Consider the following 18,359-nt stretch of genomic DNA (forward strand, 5'->3'; position numbering starts at 1 on the left):
GAATTCTTTTCTATGGTATATTTTGGAATCAACTCTAAGTTCATCATGTTCTTAAGAGCACCAAAGTTTAAATGACCTAGTCTAGCATGCCATATATTTGAGGATTCAATACAGTTAACAGTAGGAATACCATTATTATTCAAATTTCCCAAAACGGGATCCGCATTAATAACAAATAAACAATTTGACAAGTAACCCTTGCCAAAGAATGTACCAGTGTGAATAAGAACTACTTTATTACACTTGAACGAAATTTCAAAACCACTAGAAACTAAACAGCTTCCACTTATTATATTTCTACGCATGTTGGGAACATGATGCACTCTCGTCAGAGATAGAATACGTCCTGAAGGGAACTTCAGATCCACGTTTCCAACTCCATGTACTTGAGCAACACTAGACATCCCCATCTTCACAGTCAGGATATGACTCTGTTGATAAGATACAAATAAACTAATATCAGCACAAATATGTACATTAGCTCCAGTATCTATCAACCATTCATTTGACAGATAGGTAGAAAATATTACAGGTTTGTAGGATACATACCGGTCAACGTCGGTTTCAGAAGCCGTAGCCTCACCAACAACCATGTTCACTACAGGCCCACTTGCGGTTCCAAGCACAACATTCGCTTGCGCTACCTCGGTTTTCTTTGCTTTCTTCGTAGGGCAGTCCTTACTCCAGTGCCCAACCTGCCCACAAGACCAGCATGGTTTGTTTGCCTTGGGTTTCTTGGCTTTGTCCTTGTCACTCTTAGGTTTATTACTATTAGCTTTCTTAGCAAAAGCCTTCCTCTTCTGTCCTACAGTTGCTATGTTTACCTTCGAGGTACCGTGTTCAGTTGGCATCACATGTCCCTGTTTGGACTTGTGTTGTTCTTGCACCGAGATGTCCAGCATAAGGTTGGTCCAGGTGATCTCTCATTTCTGTCTTTTCAGGGAGAGAGAGAACTCTTCCCAAGACTTCGGGAGTTTTTCAATCACACTCATCACCTTGAACTTCTCCGGGAGATTCATTCCAGACTCCTTCAAAGCATGCACTATCATCTCGAACTCATGCACCTGCTCAGTCATGGACTTATTGTCCACCAGCTTGAACTCGAGGAACCTTGCCACAGAATACTTTTCTAGACCTTGTGAGTCAGTATTATGTGTCTGGTCCAGCTTCTCCCATAAGAGTTTTGCAGAGTAGGCATCAGAAGAATAGACATCAAACAAAGTGTTTGTTAGTGCCGCCAGAATGGCCGCCCTAGCCACTCCATCCTTCTCAGCCCACTTCGCAAAAGCCTTAACTATGTCAGCCTTCTCTTGATCCACTACTGGTTTCTCATATTCCACAACCGGCCACAGACCCTTTATAGTCAGCCACAACTTCATCCTTTTCTGCCAGCGAGAAAAGCCAATGCCACCGTTGAATTTCTCCGGTAAACCGGTTAGTTCAACAGCTTGTGGGAAACTATAGGTGGTCCAATCAATGGCCCCAGCAGTTGCACCCGAACTGCTACCACCACCAACGATAACCTCACTTTCGTTAACCATTATGCTAAATTCTATATAACTAATATTCTCTTCAAGAATGTTGTAAATCTCACTAACAAATATAGCAACATAGAGGCAAGTGTATAAAGAATTTAGCAAGTTTAGGCCAAGACCACAGTCAACAAAACAAAGCATGCATGTAAACAAAATCAGTAACTGAAATAAAGAAGAGAAAACCGAAGATGTAACCGAAAACATAGCTTTCAAACGTGTCTGAAAATAATGGAGCACAGATACAAAATACCAAGAAAATTCGATCACAGCTGAGTCACCAGGTCTTGCTCGAAGGCCTGGCTGCTCTTGAAGAGAATATTGCCCCCTACCTGCTGCGTTTGGGATGCGCGCAATATCTCCACCAGGATAAAACAGCTCAGAGTTTATGTTAACAACAACAACAAAACCTCTACTTCGACCAGCACCTCAGTCGCCGGAAAATATCAGCACTTCAGGACTTTTGGGAGAGAAATACAGAGAGGTTGAAGAGAAGAGAAGAGAATGTTGTGTGTATAATACATTCACTTTAACCTCTATTTATAGGAGAGGAAAAAATGAAACTGTCCACACACTTAATGTCTGAATTAAACTGCTTCATTAATAAAAAATCAAAACTGATCAGATTTTGAATTTAAATTACTTGTAACAGCTTTTCACATTAACACCCATTAATACCCACATTATTATCAGAACTTAAGTTAATTTCTGATCTGATATCAGAACTTAAGTTAAGTTCTGATATTAGAACTTAAGTTCTGATTTTATTCATCAGTTACAGATCAGATTATATTATTTGTCCAGTTCAGTAACAATTTATAATAATCCAATCACTGATAAATAAATTCGAATTAAAATTAATTCTCAAATAAATAAAATCCTCGCCCAGGTCACCTCGCGTACGCGAGACGCCGAGACATTCGCCCAAATCGCCCTTCGACCCGGTCCGGTCCGGTGCGGTGCGGTGCGTGGCGTAGCGGGGCGGCGGCGCGTGTGTGCGCGTGAAGCACATAACAACACAATGGACCATCACACACCTTAGTAATTGTATACTACTCATGTGGGTAATACCATATAAAGCACACAACCCCCTTTATTTATTTCAATGTGGGACAAACATTCTCAAATTTTTTTTTCAAGCTTTTCCAAGCTACTTTCAACTCTAATTTCATATGGATTTCATTAAGAAAATTCTTAAAACCATACATGAAAATTTAAGTTCAAATATCATTGAACAATTTCAAATCATTAGATTTTAGGATTAACATCAAGAACATAATTAAATTAAGCTCTAAAATCCTAAATTTCTAACAGTGTTTCACTAAAGAAATAAGTTTTTCATTTTCACAGAGCTTTAGAGAGATATCCTCTTCTGAGTGAAACACTGAAAACCGCAGCTGTGAGATTATACTTGTAATTGTAACATATTATTTCTTGAAAAATAAACTTAAGGTGGCAAGTCGAAAAATAACCCAATTGAAATTATAAAAAATCTGTGTTCATATTTTCTTTCTCATACACAAATTAACTTGAAAATTTTGATTTGTATTCAACCCCCTCTACAAATTAACCCAAGTTGATTGTTAGTGAATAATACAAGCGACTAAAAATAACCAAAAACTGAGGATATACTCCTTCATTTGCACTTTTCTTTTTGAGCCGTTCTAAATCAAACGAACAGAGGGAATATTAACTGCACGAAGTTTGCGCTCGAAGCCAAAAAAAACAAGGATATGCTGTCTTGATAATAATGATCAGACACACAAACAGGGCGACTAGAAACCGGATACACTGTCTATGAAAAAATTGAAATGTTTTTTTAATTTTTCTAGTAAATTATATGATACACGAGAAATTATCTTGATCATAAGATTTGGCATGCTGCGGAGCTTTTTAGTTAAATTAAACCATTCAGAAAAACTAACAGATACTTTTTAATCACAAAAATATTTTTGTCCAAAAACGAATAATGCGTTTTCGAATTTTCAAAATTCACTCTTAAAGTTGATGATGTATATGAATTTCAAGTTAGCGCGTAATTTTAGGAAACCTAGATAATATAATATGGGTGACAATAAATAGAGGAATCCCTTATATTACTAAAAATACTGCATACGACCAATATTTTATAACTTACAAATACGAAAAAGCAAACAAAATATATGGCTTATTTGAGATTCCTTAACACAAATAAGTTATAACTTAAAATTGAAAAGTGTCATGTAAGTGAAAGTGAAAAGTAAATTATTACTTAAAAGTTATTTAGATATTTGAATAATTTTCCTGTTAAGTTGGTTATGTGTTAAGTAAATCATAACTTATAAGTTAAAAAAATAATTTGAGAAATCAATATTTTAATATAATAATGTTTTACTTAAAAAAACAAAATTTAAATACGTTATGTATGTTATTTTTTTTTCAGTTAAAACACGCGCACACAACGAAAAAATACACAAATATAATATTTTAATATATTTTTATTAATACTTTATTTAATTCAAAAATTATGTTTTTTATTATTTCAGTGTGATGATGGTCGGTGGCTGATCAACAATGCAAGAAATAAATATTATATTAATATAATATGTGGGGCACCAAACACCACCATAGTATTCATAAAAGAAAATCTTCAGTATGTTTGTCAGCAATCAGTTACAAAATATACACAGATTGAGATTAACAATGTTTGTAAATATGGTACTAATCTGTTACTTGCCAGTAAATTTGTCCTTAATTTTGTCGGACGACTCGCCAATTTCTTTTGCAGTTTTAACAATTGCCTCTTTCGCATTCAAAACTGCCTCCGTAGCTTGTGTTGCTTTCTCATCAACATGTTTTGTCACCGTTGTTACCTGTTTTCATACATAAAATATTTGCTTAATTCATCTATTTTTCATACAACTCTGGAATTTGAATTTAAAACTTTATCGGCGACTCACCGTTTCTGCACTTCCTTTGACCACCTTGGCAGCTCTTCGCCACTCTTTACAAGTCTTCTGGATGTCTTCATCTTTGCTTCTTTCCTTCATTCATTATTTTACCCAATTTAGTTTCGTAATCAATAAATAAGGGGGTCATCCGATGTGTACATAAAATCATTTTATGTACTGCTTTATGTTCAACTGAGAATCAATATATTTCGGACTTCCAATAATTCTTAAAAGTGATATATTATATTCACCGCGGAAACAAAGGCGGGGAACCTAAAGGGGAATCCTGGCGGAGCATGATTTTTTGGAAAAAAATTACTTCCTCGTTTTTTTTATCCGTCTTTCTGATCACACGATAAAGTTTGGTGCATTTTTATTGGTAGAGTTGTTGTAAATGCAGGGGGTTCATCAATATTTATGATTAAAGGAATAATCAAAATGCACCAAACTCATGAGAGTTAGTACTTATTATGTAACTTGGAAAATCCGTTTTTTTATTTATCACTTTAATTTTTGCACACATTTCAATGTGTTTCGACTGACTATTTAAAATTATCGTTTGTAAAATTTTATTTTTTTAAAATAAAAGTAGACAACTTATATTTTAATTTGCAAAAAGAAAAAAATTTAAAATGATATTTCTAACTAGCCGGACAAAATATATTGAAATGTGTAGAAAAATCAAAACGACAAATAAAAAAAACAGAGAGAATATTTTTTAAAACTCAATTTATATTTAAAAATTAGTAGAAAGTTTTAATAAACCCCGCATAATATCAAAATATATTTAATCTTGGTTGTTTTGATATTATGGTTCCGCCGTGGATGACAATATTCTACAGAATATTGGTTCTCGCGGTGATCATTTGCACGTAAAGAATATGTATAAATTATTGGTAGAAAATTATACACTTGACTTACTTTTTGCAAAGGTGTTGTAGCAGTGGCTATGCTTCTGAGACAACACGTACTCTTTCGTAGAATAGATGTCCAAAGATGTATAGTTCTGGTTACTTTTAAGCTTCCCATATTTGTTAAATTTTTGTTGTTGCTGATAATCTGAAACAAAACGAACAGTATATGGTTCTTGGTAATTAAAAGACAAGAAGATGCAAATATATTGCTACATTCGAGGTCTTGGTGAGCTGCAAGGAGATAATTTCTCCGTCTTGTGGTTGTCAAAGTTGTTCAAAGCATAACCATATGTTCTCCTTTTGCATCAATGTAACTACCATTATTAGTGCAATTAACTAGCTAAAAAGGGAAAAACTTATTATTAGTGCAATTTGGTTTGAAGACATACAGTTCCTTGTTTATTATTAGTGCAAAGGTTTTTAATTTTAAGTTAACATTATCATTTAAACTTTTTTATTTTATTTTTTATCAGGACATTACTTCTCCCTAAAAGAAAACAAGGGTATACTAGACTTTAGAGAACGGACAGTCTGACATCTATGAAAAAATAAGTGCATGTTTGGGTGTCAAATTTATTCATTCCATTTGACCAAAATGCCCATTTTGGTTCTTACATGCTGTTTGGCAAAATAAGCTAAAGCCGTTTTTACCTCTTAAATCAACAAAATCAGGATGTAGATAATGCTAACTTTCTCGTACAATTTCTTTTTGTGCGCTAATAACAACGTTTCGTGTCCTTAAATATAGTAACTTAAATCTTATTGCAAAATACGAGTGTTTGTTCATTTTTTTTTAAAATTTTATTTATTCAATTATATAATAATTTTAATATATTTTATTAATATATAACTAATTATAACTTTATAATAAAATAATAAAATAATTAAGAAGAAGCGGTGCTCATAATTTATAGGAATACGTTATGGTCGTAGTTAAGAGGGATAAGTAAAATATATCTAATAGTTTAATTGGTATATAACATTATTTATTTTTATTTTTAATAATCAAAATTAGAAAATAACGGTTGAACCAAATACAATTAGTATAGACTAGTTTAAACTCGTGCGATGCACATACTAATTTTAATATTATATGATTTTTAATCTAATTTGAGTAGAATTTTTTTAATACTATTTATAAATTTTAATTAGATTTTTTTAACTTATAAGTTATAATTACCAAACACATCAATAACTTATAAGCAAATTATCCAAACATATAAATAATTTATAAGTTAAGATATTCATATTATTTATACAATATTTTTTAATTTTAAATTTTAAGTTACATTTTTAAAAAATTCCAAACGAACCCTAACTTAGGCTGCTTTAGACCCGCAAGCTAAGAGCCGACTGTTGTACTTTGTTGTGATTAATTTCAAAATCTACGAGACATCTGTTATCGCCTTAAAATTATAACATAGGTCTTGCGGGGATGAGTTGCTTCGTATAAATTTCATGCACAATTAATAGTAAATGTGTTTTCAGTTACAATTTGTTTTAATACTATAGAAAACCCAGGTCATTTTGAATCTTAAAACTTAGATCCACCATATACGTGTATAGTTCGAAAATTAGTGACTTCATTTCTAGTTTTTTAAAGCCAAAAATCCAGTCGTGTTTATAACATTCTAACGGTAATAATTAATAGAGTACACTATAATGGTGTGACTCAAATTTATCCCATTTTAAATTTTGGTGGCAGAAATATTAAAATTACCGGGCAAACATTATTTTTATATTTCAAAAACAAACTAAGGGTCACTTTTTTTAGAAGGAAAAAACTATTATTTGTTCTTTAAAAAATGACCATTACACTATAAAAAACAAGGTTTTTTTTTATCACACACAATTCCGACAGACCAAAAAAATTAACAAACAATGATCCAACAAACGAAACAGTTGGAATATGCATATACATTCCGACTGCATCACAAACACGGTTGTTATATATATTTTATCGACCGATTGTTCCGACCAAAGTCAAGATTATTTGACTTCATGCTGACGTGTTGTCTAGGTCAGTTTATTCCGACCAATTATACCAACCGAAAATCGGTCGGCAAACGTCAAAGTCAAAACTTGTTGACTGACCATTAAACTTAACTTTAGGTCATCTAACTCTGACTAACTAAACTGACTAAATTTACCAAAATCAATCGGTATAATTAAAAGTCAATACTTGTTGACCGGACCATTTAACTAGCTACACATCACCTGACTCCGACCAACTATACCGAGCAATATCATCTAAATTTGTCGATTTTATTATAATGAAAATTATGATCTCTGAATTTTTGTGCAGTTACGGGAATGAGAAGAGTTTATGTGAAAATTATGATCGTTAAATCATTTTTGACCCTTGAATAACTTTGTCTGTATATACATATATTATTTTTAGCCCATCAGTTCAATTTTTAAAATTTTACAATATAATACTGATCGCTTACAATGACCAGAGTAACATATAATGGTCGAAGATGACCGTTCAGTACCGACTGATATGTTGGTCCGTGTTGGCCCTGCGTTATTACCAAATTAGGATAAAACTGCTGTCTTTTAAATATATTTTAAAGTACTATCTCAAATATTCTTACCAAATGGAGGTAAAATCGTTTCTCTCTCCCTCGATAACTCCTCTCAAACTCCATCAACATCTTTCTATTTAATTCCGGTGAATTTCTCTTTATCTTTCTCATTATGTTAGATATGTATATATATACATAGTGTTTGTACAAAGGAATTCAAGTTATACGTTATATTGTTGCATTGGTATAGTTTAAATTATACTTGGTTTATATATATGTAGTGTTTCTATTTTAGTTTGTATTATTTGATTATAAATGTTAGATTGGATAAATGATTTGAGATAAAATTGAGGGCATACAAATTTGTCATATTTAATTGAGGTTGTAGAGTTTGTAAATATGCATTTTTAATATAGTTTGTATGATTTTGAAAACTTGAGTAGTGGTAGTTCATAATGCCTTTAATTCTGAAACTTTGAGTGAGTTAGCTTATAATGATTTTGAAAACTGGAGTATTATAAGAATGAATTGTTGATGGAACGAAAACTTGAGTATTATAGTTCAAATTTATCTAATGAAACTCTAGTGTATGCTCAAAATATATCTAATATTTATAATCTTCATTTTATAGAGAATGATGCCGAAAATAACGACATTTCGCATTTTCTGAAACTGGTATTACCCGGCGCTGCTACGATGCAAGTAAAATGGCTTAATTAATTAATATATGGTATATGCATACAGTTATGTTTAAAATGCAAGATGTAAATCTTAAATTAATGATGTGCATAATTTACCAGCGCAAATTTTAGCGGAGTATGGAGACGAGATTCCAAGAAAAATTATTTTCGAGCTTCTTAACGGTGAAAAGACTTATATCAGATTTGATAGGGAGGAGGAATGTCTAAGGACGTCGGGGTATTTTTCCATAAATACCAAAGAAAATATGGTGTACCTTTAAGGGCAACGATCGCTTTATTGTTAATCTTCTATATGAGTATTGGTACTGAGATTGTGTATGATCCCCCAACTTATGGTAATCAATAATTGTATTTAAATTGCAATCGTTTTTTTAATTAGTAATTTTTGTTAACCAGTAATCATTTTTAATTTTTAAATGGACTTACGGGTGTTGGTTGTAAGGCTCTTTCACTATTCCTTGATGCGGAAAGTACTGGAAAGGTCAAGTAGTAAGTTTGAATTAACATAGTACTTTTATGCATTGTGCGTGCTTTATATATATGTTGAATATAAAAATTAGTTATGTGTTTCAATGCAGCTACTCTCCCCGGCCTTTTGGAAAACTTTGGCTATGTTCTACCACTTGGGGAGATTACCATTACTTTACCACATGGTCAAACCTTCTTTGGATCTAACTCACCTCTAGATTGTAATTATGGCTTGAGGATTTTTGAGGAGGAATGAAATGGTGTGGTAATGGTGTGGTGCTTACTTATCATGGAAAAGGGAGATTTGATGAAATACTTTTTGGTATTGATGCCGTGGAGAAATCATATTCTATGAGTAAAATAAATATATACTCTAAATTATACCATCCCTTTTAATTAAAATGCTATAAACATATGTTGACTACAAATAAATATTTGATGAAATTTTGCAGGTTCTACGAGCGAATTACTGGTTGGTCAATTTAATATCAAAATTGTACAATCTCATTTGGAAGATTATTGTTGTGGCATTGCAAGTGTTTTAGAATTTTAACAAATTTGATAGATTGTTTAACACTTTGCATAAGTTTAACAAAACTATTTGTTGTGTAGGACATCGCACGCGAGTTCAGTTCAATCACTAACCGATGATCACATGGTAATGTTTTGCAGATCGCTAACGATGGACTTACTTGAAACTCCCAAATTAAAAATACCACCTTATCACGTACAAAAATTCATGACCGGAAATGAGTACCTTTCTTATTGGCATTAGGCTTGAAGGTCGAGGATATTTTAGTTTGTAATAGGGCTGATTCCATATTACATTATAATTGTTCATTATACGGGGACCTTAGAGTATCTAACAATGGTAAACCGACATATATCTTTGTTTTACTGATTGAAGAGATGATTTATTAGTTTTTATCGTACTATATTGGATTTGGTTTGCATTTTAATTGTTATTGAGTTTGTGACTGAATCATTTCATGGTATTTGGTGATTGTTTAGTGTTTTCAGTTAGTATTCTACGTGTTTGCGTACGAAATGGGAAATTATTGACCGAAAATTATAATTTCTGGGTAGACAATAACAACCGCATTTAAGAAATATCGACCACATTCATAAGTACAATGACCATCTCCTTAAAACCTGGTCGGTATTAAACTTAACCAAAAAAAGTCTTTGACAACATAACGACCAATTCTGTCGCATATCATACTGATCACTTGTATCGACCAAAAATAACATCGACCGATATGTTATTTCCGGTCATTTTTCTTCAAATTTAGGGTTTGGGGTTTAACTTTAGGGTAAAAAATAAAGTATACATTAATAATAAATATTTTAAATTATATATATGTGTTGTAACGAAAAAATCCAAACAAAATTTTGTATTTTCGAAGAAAAGAAATTTCTTTACAATTGGTTCTAATTTCTTGAGGAGGCCCAATCCATGCGATAATTTTTCTCAAGTTTCAACATCAGCATGCTAGTTCAGGGTTATATATTCAATTTGGAGAACTTCACCGTATGCACTTGAATTGGAACCATGGGCTCAAATTTGTGTCTTCTTTTTTTATTACTTTTATTTGTTAAGAATATGTTGTAAACTTGATGATAAGTTAAACAAAACACTTAGTAGATATTATTTTGTGTATTGGTAGCTTTGAACGGATGATCACTTCAACATCCGTTGAAAGAGTAGCTTATGTTACAATAAGATTAGTAGCACATTTCTGCATATTGTAATGCTTTAGTGAACTAAATGTTGTAGAATGTTTAAGTCATGTTGACTACTAAATTGATATGCAAGATAGGTTGGTTAATTGTAAATATTAGATGCCTTGTAATCTTGTATAAATGAAGTAGAGTTAACTGCCATGTAGACAGTCTCAACCGATGTTTCACTAAGCTTCAACAGATGATCAACTAAAATCTCAACGGATGATCAACCAGACTCTCAACGGATAATCCCTCAAAGTCTCAACAGATGATCAATCTGAGTTTCAACGGATGAGCAAATTCAAAAGAGCAGTTGATAGTGACTTGACAATCACATGTGTTGATTGTATGCAAATGGAATGTGGCAGCCTAATTACAGGTTTTAGAGAACAAAAAAGCATTTCCATTCCATGCTAAACTGAAGATATTCAAAGATGCTGGATTGAGAAATGAAGAAGCATGAGAATTAGACTAGAAACATTTTGTCTTATTTATTTGTCTTTTTATCATGTAACTTGGTGATATATAAACCAAGTGTAGCAAGTAGAACTTTATCCAAGTAAGTAAGCAATTACCAAAGAAATAGAAAAAACTAAATCTGTAAAGAATTTCTCTGTTCTTGTAGTTCAACTTGTAAGCAGCTGTGTATAATATTATAACACAGAGTTCTCTACTTAATATATATCTATGGTGGAAAAGTTCAATCCACCAGAAAGTTGTTAAATACTTGTATTTGATTACTTTGTGTTTTGATTTCATCAATACTTTCATTCCATACTATAGCCAAATCAAACACAGTTATATAGTCATAGTAGAACTGTTCTTAAAATTGAAAAAATAGCCGAAATTACATTCAACCCCCTTTCTGTAATTCTTTGTTAGATTGTTTGGGAATAACAATTGGTATCAGAGCAAGCTCTTGAAGAACAAAGAGTTTAAAGATCATAACAACTAACAAGATGAACAGAAAAGATGTTGGAGTAAAAATTCCTTTTCTGGACAAAGACAACTCTCACCATTGGAAGGTGAAGATGCACCTAAATCTCCCATCTCAAGATGAAGGATATGTGGACTTTATTGAGAAAGGTCCACATGTTCCCATGAGAGCTGCTACAAGAAATGAGCCATCCATCCCAAAGCCTAGAGCAGAATGGTCTGATCCAGATATTAAGCAAGTCCACAAGGATAAGAAGGCCATGAATACTTTGTTTAATGGTGTTGATGGTGACATGTTTGACAACATCACAAACTACAAAACTGCTAAGGATGTCTGGGATTCAAGTCATATATGATGGAACTGAGCATGTAAAGAAAAACAAAATGTAACTCTTAATTTAGCAATATGAGCATTTTCATAGTGAAGAAAGTGAGTCACTCACTGACATTTTCAGTAGATTTCAAAAACTGCTGAATGCTCTAAAGTTGCATGGAAGAGTCTATCAAACAAAAGACTCAAACATCAAATTACTTAGATCTCTACCAAAGGAATGGAAGCCTATGATAGTCTCACTAATAAACTCTCAAGATTACAAGGAATTTACCTTGGACAAACTATATGGGATTCTAAAGACCCATGAGCTTGAAATAGAGCAAAATGAGAAGCTGGAGAAAGTAAGAAAGAAAGGAGGATCCATTGCATTGGTTGTTGAGCAAGAAAAAGAGAAGGAGAAAAAGGTTGAAGCTGTTGAATCTGCACCAAACCCTAGAGTTTGTGAAGGCAAGGGAAAAGGGCTAGTAGCTGAACATGAAGAACATCTTAGTCAAGATGACATGAATGACATAAATGAGCATCTGGATTTTCTATCCAGGAGGTTTCCCAAGCTCAAATTCAAGAAGAATTTTGGAGCATCCAAGTCAAACAGAAACATGGTTGACAAGTCTAAATTCAAGTGCGGCTTGGAAGGTCATTTTTGTAGTGAATGCATAAAGTCTGATTTTGGCAAAAAGAACTTTGAGCCTGTGGATTATAAGCAGATCTATTTTGAGTTGCTCAAAACAAAAGGAAATGGTCATACACAGGAAAATGACTAGGCTGCATATGGACTAGAAGAGGATGATGATACAAGCTATGTCCATTTAGCAATTATGGTCAAATCAGATGAAATATAAGTAAGTTCATCAAGTAATCAGGTAATAACCACTAATATAGCATATTTATCTAAAGCTGAGTGTAATAATGCTATAAATGACATGTCTACTGAGTTATATCATCTGCGTGTTACACTCAAATCTCTCACTAAAGAAAACACTAAGATTAAAGAGAATAATTTGTTTTTAAGTGAAAGAAATAATGTGTTAGAGACTCAATTTGTTGAGTTTGAAAAATTGAAGATAGAGTGCAAGATTTTCAAAGATGAACTAACTGAATCCTTAAAGAAAAAGGAGATTTTAAGAAAGCAACTTGAACGTGAACAAGAGGTAATTAAAGCATGGAAATCATCTAGAGATGTCCATGCTCAAATTACTAAAGTTCAAGGTATAGAATCCTTCTGTGATGCAGCCTGGAAAAGGAGCATGGAGAAACTTGATTCCAATTTGGTTGAAGGACTTTCAATGGATGTGGATTCGACAGATGATGAAGATTATCTGTCGAATGATCAAAAGGATTATCCGTCGAAAGACAAGGAACCACATCCGTTGTGTGAAAGTAAGCCAGTTAGCAAAGCCAAGCTAGCTAAATTAAATGAAAAATATGGATCAGTTTCTAAGAACTTTATTCCAGGAGAAACAAGTCAAGTGAAAAGGGACAAAAGAGTCAATGTAGGGCATCTGTCAATCAAGTAATTAAATGACAGATTGAAGAAAATTGAGGTTAAAACATAATCAAAAAGGAAAAATAATAGGAATGGGAAGGTAGGAATTAACAAACACAACAACTACACACCTGATAAATATGTACCTAGAAAAATCCGTGTGAAGTGTGGTAGTGTTAACCATTTATCTGTTAATTGCAAACTTGCTATAACTGCTCCCATGTCTGCACCTCCTTCATTTCCCAGTATGCCAACAATGTTTGTGAATGTTATGCCTGCAAATAATTTGAATGCACAGTTTGCTAATATGCCATTTGCACAAAATCCTTATTATGCTGTATTTAGTATGCCTCAAATGCCATTTAACATGCCTTACTGGAACAACATGTTTGCACAGAATATGCCTTTCCATGTTAACCAGCATGTGCATGATAATTCTGCAATGATGAATGGTTTTAAGGGTTCTACTTAATTGACCAAGGATGAATTTCAAATGCCCAAGTTATATGAGGACAAGCCTAAGAAACCTAAGAAAAGGCTAACAAAACAGGAACCAAGGAAACTTGGGTACCAAAATCAACTTGATTTGATTTTGCTGTGTGCAGGGAAACAGAACGAATCTTTGGTATTTGGATAGTGGGTGCTCAAGGCACATGACTGGAGATTCTACCCTACTCACTGAGTTCAAGGAAAGAGCTGGCCCAAGTATTATTTTGGAGATGACAACAAGGGTTATACTGTGGGATAAGGCTTGATTTCAAAGGACAATGTCATCATTGAGAAAGTTTCCCTAGTGGATGGACTCAAGCATAATTTTTTGAGTATCATCCAGCTTTGTGATAAGGGCAACTCAGTAACATTCAATTCTGAAGCCTGTGTTATGACCAACAAGAAAAATAACATTGTGGTTCTCACTGGAGTGAGAAAAAGAAATATGTATCTAGCTGACATCAACTTATCAAATGAAGAATTTGTTACTTGTCTACTTAGAAAGGCAAGTCAAGATGAAAGTTGGCTGTGGCACAAGAAGCTGTCCCACCTTAACTTCAAGACTATGAATGAGCTAGTCAGGAAAGATTTGGTAAGAGGCATTCCACAAGTGGAATTCTCAAAGGACGGAGTGTGTGATGCCTGTCAAAAAGTAAAACAGATCAAGGCATCATTCAGAAAGAAGCTTGATTCAACAATTGAAGATCCTTTACAACTTCTGCACATGGATTTATTTGGACCAGTCAACATATTGTCCATCTCAAGGAAAAGATATTGCCTAGTAATTGTGGATGATTTCTCAAAGATCTCTTGGACACATTTTCTCAAATCCAAAGATGAAGCCAGGGAAATTGTTTTGTATATGTTGTGTACTTGATGATTTCATGAAAAAAAACATCTTGGTAGATTTTACTTAGTGAAATTATGTAGCACTCGACGGAAAAGGTTTATAGTCCCGACGGATGACTCAATATAGTCCCGACGGATGATGACTTATTATCCATCGAGTGTGTAGCTTATGTAACAATAAGTCTATAGCACATTTCTACATACACATTGTTTAGAATTTATAGTAGTATTTGAGTCATGTTGACCTCAGTTAGATATGCATAATAGGTTGATTAATTGTACATAAATGATGTCTTGTAATTCTGTATAAGTGAAATGAAGTCAAGTGCCTGATTGCTACCCGACGGATGAACAATCAATGAATTCGACGGATGATCAACAACCCGACGGATGATCAATATCTCGACGGATGATCAATATCTCGACGGATGATCAATAACCCGACGGATAAAGAATTCAAATATCTGTTGACAGTGACAACACAGTCACATGCATCGAGTGGATGCAAATGGAATGTGGTAGCCTATTCAACTAGGTTTTCGAGAATAAAGAAGCATTGCCATTTTCATGCTATTATAAAGATATTCAAAGATGCTGGAATAGAGTAATGAAGTAGCATTGTAATAGACTAGATAGTTTTGTTTTATTATCCTGTCTCATTATTTTATAATCTTGGTGATATATAAACCAAGTAGTAGCAACTAAGGAACTATCGAATCTGAGAAACAAGCAGAGAAACATTTGTAAGTAGAATCCTTAGCATTTCTCTGCATTCTTAGTTGTTCAATTGTTGTAAGCAGCTGTGAGCATTTTGCACACAGGGTTCTCTCGATATATATCATATATCTCTGGTGGAATCATTCAAATCCACCAGAAAGTTTTTAAAGACTCCTGTTTTTAATTACTTGTTTTTTGATTCATTTAATTAACTATTCCACATTGTGCTAATCAATTCACACTTATATATATATATATTCGAGTGAGAACATTTTTATTTCAAGAAAAAGTTTCAAGAATTCCATTCAACCCCCCTTCTGTAATTCTTGTTATATTGTTAAGGGACTAACAATTGGTATCAGAGCAAGCTCTTAACTTACAAAGAGTTTAAAGATCAAAAAAATACAGCAAGATGAACAAGAAGGATGTTGGAGTCAAGATCCCTTTTCTGGATAAAGATAATTACCATCATTGGAAGGTAAAGATGCATCTTCATTTGCTTTCTCAAGATGAGGCCTATGTTGACTGCATAGAAAGAGGCCCTCATGTTCCAATGAGAGCTCTAACAGGAAACGAGCCATCAGTCCCCAAGCCAAGGCATGAATGGTCTGATCCTGACATTGAACAAGTCAGGAAGGATAAAAAGGCCATGAATATCCTGTTTAATGGAGTTGATTGAGATATGTTTGACAACATTATCAACTGCAAAATTGCCTAGGATGTTTGGGATACAATACAGATCATCTGTGATGGCACTGAGCAAGTTAGAGAAAATAAGATGCAACTCCTGATTTAGCAATATGAGCATTTTCATAATGAAGAAAGTGAGTCTCTCACTGAAATTTTTAGTAGGTTTCAAAAACTACTAAATGCTCTAAAGTTGCATGGAAGATTCTATCAGAAAAAAGACTCCAATCTGAAATTCCTTAGATCTCTTCCAAAGGAATGGAAACCAATGACAGTCTCATTAAGAAATTCACAAGATTATAAGGAGTTTACTTTGGAGAGACTGTATGGCATCCTGAAAACTTATGAACTTGAAATAGAGCAAGATGAGAGGATGGAGAGAGGAAAGAAGAAAGGAGGATCCATTGCACTAGTTGCTGAGTTGGAAAAAGAGAAGGAAGTGAAGATGGAAGCTGTTGAGTCAACTTCAAGGGTCTGTGAAAGCAAGGGCATGGGGCTTGCAGCTGAAAATGAAGATTCTTTGAGCCAATATGATATGGAGGACATTGATGAACACCTAGCATTTATTTCCAGGAGATTTGCCAAGCTCAAGAAGAACTTTGGAGTAGCCAAACTAAATAGAAACATGGTGGATAAATCAAAGTTCAAATATTTCAAATGTGGCTTGGCAGGGCACTTTTCCAGTGAGTGTAGGAAGTCAGATTCCAGTTAGAAAAAGTTTGAGCCTGTGGATTATAAGCAAAAATACTTTGAGCTGCTCAAACAAAAGGAAAGGGCTTTCATAACACAAGAAAATGACTGGGCAGCAGATGGTCTGGATGAAGATGAAGATGTCAGGTATGTTAATCTAGCCCTAATGGCCAAGTCTGATGAGACAGAAACAAGTTCCTCAAGTAATCAGGTAATTACTACAAACCTTGCACATTTATCTAAAGCTGAGTGTAATGATGCCATAAATGACATGTCTACAGAGTTATATCATTTGCGTGTTACACTTAAGTCTCTTACTAAAGAAAATGCTAAAATCAAAGAAAACAATTTGTTTTTGAGTGAGAGAAATAATGTGCTTGAGTCTCAGTTCATTAATTTTGAAAAATTAAGAATTGAGTGTAAGATTGCCAAGGAGGAATTAACTAAGTCCTTGAAGAAAGAAGAAATTTTAAAGAAGCAGCTCGAGCGTGAACAAGAGGTGATTAAGGCATGGAAAACATCTAGGGATGTCCATGCTCAAATCACCAAAGTTCAAGGAATTGAGTCTTTCTGTGATGCATCCTGGAAAAAGAACAAAGAGAAACTAGAACTAAATTTGGTAGATGGAGTGCTAATAGATGTAGACTCGACGGATGATGAGGATCATCCGTCGGATAACAAAAAGGGTTATCCGTCGAATGATGAAAATCCTCATCCGTCGGCTGTGAGCAAGCCTATCAGTATAGCCAAACTTGTTAAGCTAAATGAGAAGTATGGGTCTGTTTCCAAGAACTTTGTTTTAGGAGAATCGAGTCAAGTTAAGAAAGGGAAAAGGCTAATGTTGGTCACATGACTGTCAAACAGTTAAGTGATAGACTTGAAAAGATTGAGGTAAAAACAGAGACTAAAAAGAAAAACAATAGAAATGGTAAAGTAGGGATTAACAAATACAATAACTACACACCTGATAAATATGCTCCTAGAAAAATATGTGTCAAGTGTGGTAGTGTAAATCATTTTTCTGTTAATTGCAAATCTGCCATGCCTACTTCCATGCCTGTGCCACCTCACTTTCCTAACATGAATGCCATGCCTCCCATACCTATTAATGCTATGTCTACACAGAATATGAATGCACAGTTTGCTAACATGCCATTTGCACCTAATCCTTATTATGCTGCATTTAGTATGCCACAAATGCCATTTAGCATGCCTTACTGGAATAACATGTTTACTAATAGCATGCCATTCCCTGTTGATTATAATATGCATGATAATTCTGTTGCAATGAATGGTTTCAAAGGCCAAACTCAAATGACCAAGGATGAATCTGATATCCCCAAGTCAAATGAGATAAAGCCTAAGAAACAGAAAAA

General features: G+C 33.7%; 1 protein-coding gene across 1 annotated transcript; it reads right to left on the minus strand.

The window, feature by feature from the left end:
* Positions 1-4,086: 4,086 nt before the first annotated feature.
* On the minus strand, positions 4,087-5,643 carry LOC141679142 (uncharacterized). The gene is made up of 3 exons (XM_074485644.1): positions 5,384-5,643; positions 4,472-4,555; positions 4,087-4,384 (listed from the first exon to the last, which is right to left on the minus strand). Exons 1-3 carry the CDS (start codon positions 5,489-5,491, stop codon positions 4,241-4,243), a joined length of 336 nt encoding a protein of 111 aa, XP_074341745.1. The 5' UTR covers positions 5,492-5,643; the 3' UTR covers positions 4,087-4,240.
* Positions 5,644-18,359: the final 12,716 nt, after the last annotated feature.

Source organism: Apium graveolens, chromosome 8 (assembly GCF_009905375.1).
Source record: "Apium graveolens cultivar Ventura chromosome 8, ASM990537v1, whole genome shotgun sequence".
NCBI lineage: Eukaryota > Viridiplantae > Streptophyta > Magnoliopsida > Apiales > Apiaceae > Apium > Apium graveolens.